Genomic DNA, 6,579 nt, shown 5'->3' on the forward strand with positions numbered 1-6,579 from the left:
AAGATTTGAATAACACAAAAAGGTCAAATTAATAAACACATATAGAAAAATTTTCACTCAGTCATGAATACACATTCTTTTCCAACATATGAAGAATATTTACAAAAACAGATTATGTTTTACAGGAAGCCTAATCAAATTTCAGTAAGTCAGTGTATTCTTATCATAATGCGCAAAAAAAAAAAAAAAATAGAATCCTGAAACATATGCTTAAAAAAATCTGGTCTAACCCTACATCTCAGGGGCTGGCTGGTTCCTCACTTGGTAGAGCATGGTGCTGATAACACCAAGGTCAAGGGTTTGGCTCCCCATACCAACCAGCTGCTCAAAAAAGAAATAACAAATTTTAAAAAGTGTCACCCATAACCCTATGTCTCACCAGATTAGATGGACTAGCAACAAACATATACTGTAAAATAACTTTTGGCTATTTAAATCATGAACATTATTAAGGACACAAGGACATAGAGATGAATGACTAGGCATTACATACCAAAAATTTAACAGAGTTAAATGACACTAAGAGAGAAACTAATAGCTTTAAATACACTTACTAGAAAGCAAAGAAAGTCTGAAACAAATGAGTTAAGTATTAAAAGAAACAGTAAACACGAAGATGTAAGGAAGGAAGGAAAAAAAGGACAGAATAAAGAATGAAAACACAACAAAAAAAGTCAAAAGCAAAAACGTGTTCTTCAAAGAAAATCAGTAATACAGACAAATCTCTGGCAAGTCTGATCAAGAAGATAAAAGATAATGAAAATAAAATTTGGGATGAAAATAGAATTACACAAAAAGGTTAAACTAGTAAAGGCATTGTAAACACTCTGCTCATAATTTTGTAAATACAGGCAAAATGAATGAACTTCCGACAAAATTCGGGCACAACTTTACCCAGAAAATATAGTTCAATAACTGTGACAAAGACTAAAACGGGGATCCCAGGCTCAGACAGTTGTATGGGGTATTATGTGGCCAAACTTCAAGTAAAGATAATCCCGATCTTACATATTTTTTCCAACATTAGAAAAAGAGGAAAAGTCTCCCAAATCATCTTATGAGACTGATATATCTTGATCTCAAACAAATGAAGACAGTATAAGAAAATAATGCATGGGCCTGTTTTTCAGCTATGAATATAGATCTATTATAAAATTCAGTAAAACACTGACCAACTGATTCCAGGAGGGTATTTTAAAAAGAATAAATTGTTATCAGGAAAAATTTATCCCAGGAATATAAGGATGGTTAAAAGCTAACATTGCAATCCACCACAGTAACGGTCTACAGAACAGAAATCATGTGATTATCTCAAGCCCAGAAAAAACATCTGATAAGGTGTAACACCTACATCTGACTCTTTAAAACTCAGAAAATTAGGAATAGAGGAGAAACTCCTTAAGTTGATAAACAGAAATGTGTATTAAGAATCTTATTTAATGAAGAAACTACAAACATTCCTTTCAAAATCTGGTACAAGACAAATATGCCTACTGTTATCACTTCTGGTCAACAAAGTACTAGAACTAGGGAGCTCAGTTATAAGATGAGAAAAAGAAATAAAAGATATAAAGGTCAGAAGAGAGGTGATGAAATCGATACTTCCTTGCAGAAAACATTATCACCAACAGATAAATACAGTGAAGCACACTGCTCTTCCCTTTCCATCTGGGAGGTGATGCTGTACTTTTAATGGCCTCAATTCTCCTCTAACTCTGACCATTATTACACAAGACTATTTTTCTTCCTTCCACTGTCTATTGGTAAATGTTCCCTATCGCTCAGTCTTTGGCCCTCAGCCCTTTATTTACATACTTTAAAAAATGTGATGACTCTCCAGTTTGTCTCCAGACTTGTATTCACATCCAGATGCCAGCCCCAGACTTCCACCTGTCTAACGTTCTCCCAAATTCATATTCATCACACCCACTACCTCCTTCTGAAACAAACGACTCCCTGCCAACTATTCCTTGTCAACTGGATTGTGTCATTATCACCATTCTCAATGTCACCTAGGCATGAAATTCTTGACTTTGATTTTTCCCTCCCTGAAGGCAGTGGGCACTCAATAAATGTTTTTGGAATTAAAGAGCTGCCAATGTTTTCTTTAACTCATCTCTCCATTCTTACTGCCTCAGGGTTAATCCAAAACCTTATTCTCCTATGCTTATTAGATTGCTATAGCAGCCCATGATGTTCTTCCTAGCTAGTGAGGATTCCACGTAAGTAGACCAGGGGCTAGCAAATTTTTCTGTAAATTTTAATTTTATTTATTTTTTTTTGTGGCAGATGGCCAGTGAGAGGATCCATGTAAATTTTAACTTTAAAGTAAAAATCTGGGGGCGCTGGCTGGTTAGCTCAGATGGTTAGAGCATGGTGCTATAATACCAAGGTCAAGGCCAGCCGCCCCACGAAAACAGAAAGTAGAACTCTGGCATTACAGTGTGTACTAACCTTGTTCATAAGCAAATGGGTGTGGCTGTATTCCAACAAAACATTATTTACAAAAATAGGTGGCAGACAGATGTGATCCCCAGGCCATAGTTTGCTGACCTCTGAAGTAGACTATCAAGTTTTTCAAACCCAAACTTTTCTTATCCCTGCTAATTCAACATGGAATCCAATCATGTGGGTAAATAAAAACCTATTTTTTTTCTTTTTTACATATAACGCAGGCTGCCAGCTAGAAATTAAAATTAATTACTTAGGTATGTTGCTGACTACTTCCAAGACCTATTTTCCCATTACATTTATGGACCTTGTAAGAATAACTTACTGGAAATTACATCATTAGTACTGTAAAGGCTTTGATCTAAGTAATACAAATCCAAAGAGTTGGCAGTCATGTTTCCATCTTTTATTGAAGAATATATCAGGAACAATAGAAGCTGCCAATAAAAGATTTTGATTCAATGAAGCAGATTACAATGACAGTGATGGGCTTTTGATTTCAATAAGCAGGAAGGGCCCAGAATTCTGTTAGCTACTGGAACAAATAGCAATTTGTCTCCTCTAGTTATAAAAGAAGGTATGAAAAAACAATGCAGAATAGCAGCTCAGAAGCATCCTACTGTTCTAGACACAGCATTCTTTTTCGTATATTAAAATGGCATGTTAATTAGCTTGATTTGGCCATTCCACAGTGTCTACATATATCAAAACATCATGTTGTACACCATAAATATACACAATTTTTATTTGTCAATTAAAAAATAAGTAGCATCTTTCGTTCTATGCCAACAGTGCTCTGGCAAACATGGTGAATGTTCCTAAAACCCACTGGACTTTCTGTAAGAAATGGCAAACACCAACCCCACAAAGTAACACAGTACAGGAAGAGCAAGGATTCTCTGTATGCCCAGGGAAAGCAGCTATATGACAGGAAAGAGTGGCGATGGTAGGCAGACCAAGATGATTTTCTGGAAAAAGGCTAAAACTACAAAGATCGTGCTGAGGCTTGAGTGTGTTGAGCCCAATTGCAGATCTAAGGAAACGCTGGCTATTAAAAGAGATGCAAGCGTTTTGAACTGGAAGGACGTAAGAGGAGAGGGCCAAGTGATCCAGTTCTAAGCTTTATCTTTTGTTCTATTATGAAGAGAATAAAATCTTGAGGTTATGGTCAAAATAAACAAAAAAACAAACAAAATGGGATATGATTTCCGCAAGTTATCTATACATCCATCCATCAGCTATCTAATCTCTCCCACCCCCTTTACAAGTGTGGAAAGAACCAGGGTTTGTGAAATGAACAACACAGTCTTTTTTTTTTTTTTTGGTGGCTGGCCGGTACATGGAAAGAAATTCTTTACAAATGCCTGAAAAGGAATAAATATTACATACGTAAGAATATTTATGTACTTAGCTACTTAGTTTCTTGCCAAATATGATGGCAATGAATGACAAACTTAAAACCTTCCAATAGTTTCCCTCTACACATTATATGAAGTCAAAAGTCCTCATCCTGGCCCACAAGGCCCTATGTGACCCGGCCTCTGCTCCTCTCTTGGACTTCACTGCTGGTTATTCTTAGCATGCTCAGTCACAGTGGCCTGCCGCTGCTCTGTAACATGCCCAGTGTGCCCTTCCGCAGGAGACCTTCATCTGCCATCTCTTTGTAATGCTTTGCCCTCACAGCTTCACATCGCTCATTTCTTCAGGTCTCAGTTCACATGAGATCTCCCCAGGGGCTTTCCCTGACGATCCAATCTAGTCTCCATCACTTTAGAAATAACCCTGCTGGGCCGGCCCGTGGCTCACTCGGTAGAGTGCGGTGCTGATAACACCAAGGCCCCGGGTTCGGATCCCACATAGGGATGGCCGGTTCGCTCACTGGCTGAGCGTGGTGCTGACAACACCAAGTCAAGGGTTAAGATCCCCTTACCGGTCATCTTTTAAAAAAAAAAAGAAATAACCCTGCTTTGTTGTTTTCAGTACCTGGATCACGATGACCTCACTCATTTATTTATTTGTTTATTTTCTGCACACCACCCTCTCCCCGTATGTTAACTGAACATAAGACCCATGAGCAGAGACTCTGCCTGTTGGTCACCACTGAATCCCCAACATCTAGTGAGTGCTTGACATTTGACCCTTGGCCCTTGGCAAGAATTAAATAGTTGATATTTGCTGAATAAACAAATAACCATCTGTGTCCCACATCAGGCTATGGTCTTTGGAAGGACTGGGGAATCTCAGAATCCTAGAGGTGATCCTAGAGGCTGCAGGATTTTTTCAGAGGAACCTGCAATCCTAAATGTTGGGACTCAAATGTCTAACTTTCCTAAAGAATATCTGTAGAAACCAAAACTATGAAGATTTAAAAATGATAGTACTGATAGTACTCTGGATATATTCTGAATTTGTGTTAAATAACCAAAAGCTGAGTTGTTAAAAAAGAATTTATAATTACCTGGGGATGTGTGGTGAGCAAGGAGGATCCAGAGACGTAGGACACTTTCTCATAATGAGACTGGATAATCCAATTGGAGCTTCCAAGGGCGTAGCCAGAGCTCAGAGGAGTCACCTGGACTGCACCAAAAAGCTCCTAAAAAAGAACCACAGTAAAAATGCGGTCATACCAGATAAGTTTGTAGGAAAAATAACAAAAATATCTTATTTATTTATTTATTTTTGGTGGCTGGCTGGTACAGCAACCTGAACCCCTGATCTTGGTGTTACCAACACCACACTCTAGCCAACTGAGTTAACCGGCCAGACTTCTCCACTGAGAAAGACAAATTACTTTAATGTAAGCCAGAAAAAAAAATTTTTTTTTTTTTTGTCTTTTTCCGTGTCCGGCAACGGATCGCAACCCTCAGTGTCGCCCCCGTACCGGACCGGGACCAGCAACGGGATCGCAACCCTCGGTGTTGCCCCCGCGCCTCGCTCAGCCAGTGAGCGGGAACCGGTCTGTATGTGGTATCCGAACCCTTGGCGGGAGCGCCTCCGCACTTCCCAAGCGGCGCACTAGCGCAGTGCGCCACCGGGCCGGCCCTAAGCCAGAAAATTTAACGCACAACAGAAAGACGACAGCAACCATGTGGTAGACACAGAAAGACACTCTACAGTCTTTACTTGTTGCCTGAGGGTTTCAGCCCATTTCCATAGCACACTTACTAAAAGACTGAAGATATATTACCAAATAGATGAAAGAGTCAACTACTTTGGTTTTCCCTTTTCATTTCAGGTTAGGTGTTAGGTTCTTGGTTTGTTCTGTACTGAGTGGCTCTGGGCACAAGTTAACAGAAATGGGAACCCTAATCATTTAGGTCAGAGCTCAAAAGTCATACTTGCCAAACTGCCTCTCTATTTCTTATTTCACTTGTCCAGAATCTGTAGTGTCCATTGTTCTAATGTGAATAGGATGAGATGCCTTTCTCCTGACTCAATGCATGCTGGTCAATCGGATGTTAGCTGGTGATGGGGAACGTGAAGGTTAGAAAAGAGCACCAACAGAAATGTGGAAAGGATGGAGGAAAGTGACAGAGGCTCTGTCTTTTCACCTTGCACTAGTATAAGATTCTTAACGATTGAATGGCTTTAAAAAGGTTACTATATGATCCTTCCAGAGAACAACAATATACATTGAAAGCATTCATGAATCACTTAAAAATGACATTAACACTCACAATTTTCTGAGAATATCCCACCAGCTGGATTTTGCTAAGGGCAGAATTCACCTCTTGCATTGTGTAGCATCTTCTCCAAGTTGACACTTCCACTGCGTCCTTGAGAGGAGAAGGCAGCAGCCTGCAAATGCATCGCGGTGTCAATCACCAGGTGAACATTTCTTCATGTTCTAGAGCATTCCTTTCCAGTATCTTTTCCATTTTATCTGAGTTGTGCAATGTACTGGCACATGATTGTTCATAAGATTCCTTTATAACATTTTTTTTTTTTTTTTGTCTTTTTGTCTTTTTCCGTGTCCGGCAACGGATCGCAACCCTCAGTGTTGCCCCCGTACCGGACCGGGGACCGGCAACGGGACTGAAACCCTCGGTGCTGCCCCCGCGCCTCGCTCAGCCAGTGAGCGGGAACCGGTCCGTATGTGGGATCCGAACCCTCGGGCGGGAGCGCCGC

At 39.9% G+C, this 6,579-nt stretch overlaps 1 protein-coding gene across 1 annotated transcript in view; it reads right to left on the bottom strand.

Annotated features, from left to right (window-relative positions):
* INTS9 (integrator complex subunit 9) overlaps positions 1–6,579 on the bottom strand; it is a 107,163-nt gene that overhangs the window by 38,118 nt on the left and 62,466 nt on the right. Inside the window, exons 7-8 of the mRNA XM_008583827.1 lie at positions 6,129–6,249; positions 4,910–5,044 (exon numbers count right to left, since the gene is read on the bottom strand). Coding sequence (XP_008582049.1) covers positions 4,910–5,044; positions 6,129–6,249 — 256 coding nt within the window. The remainder of the gene's footprint in view (positions 1–4,909; positions 5,045–6,128; positions 6,250–6,579) is intronic.

This window comes from Galeopterus variegatus, unplaced genomic scaffold (assembly GCF_000696425.1).
Source record: "Galeopterus variegatus unplaced genomic scaffold, G_variegatus-3.0.2 Scaffold3055, whole genome shotgun sequence".
NCBI lineage: Eukaryota > Metazoa > Chordata > Mammalia > Dermoptera > Cynocephalidae > Galeopterus > Galeopterus variegatus.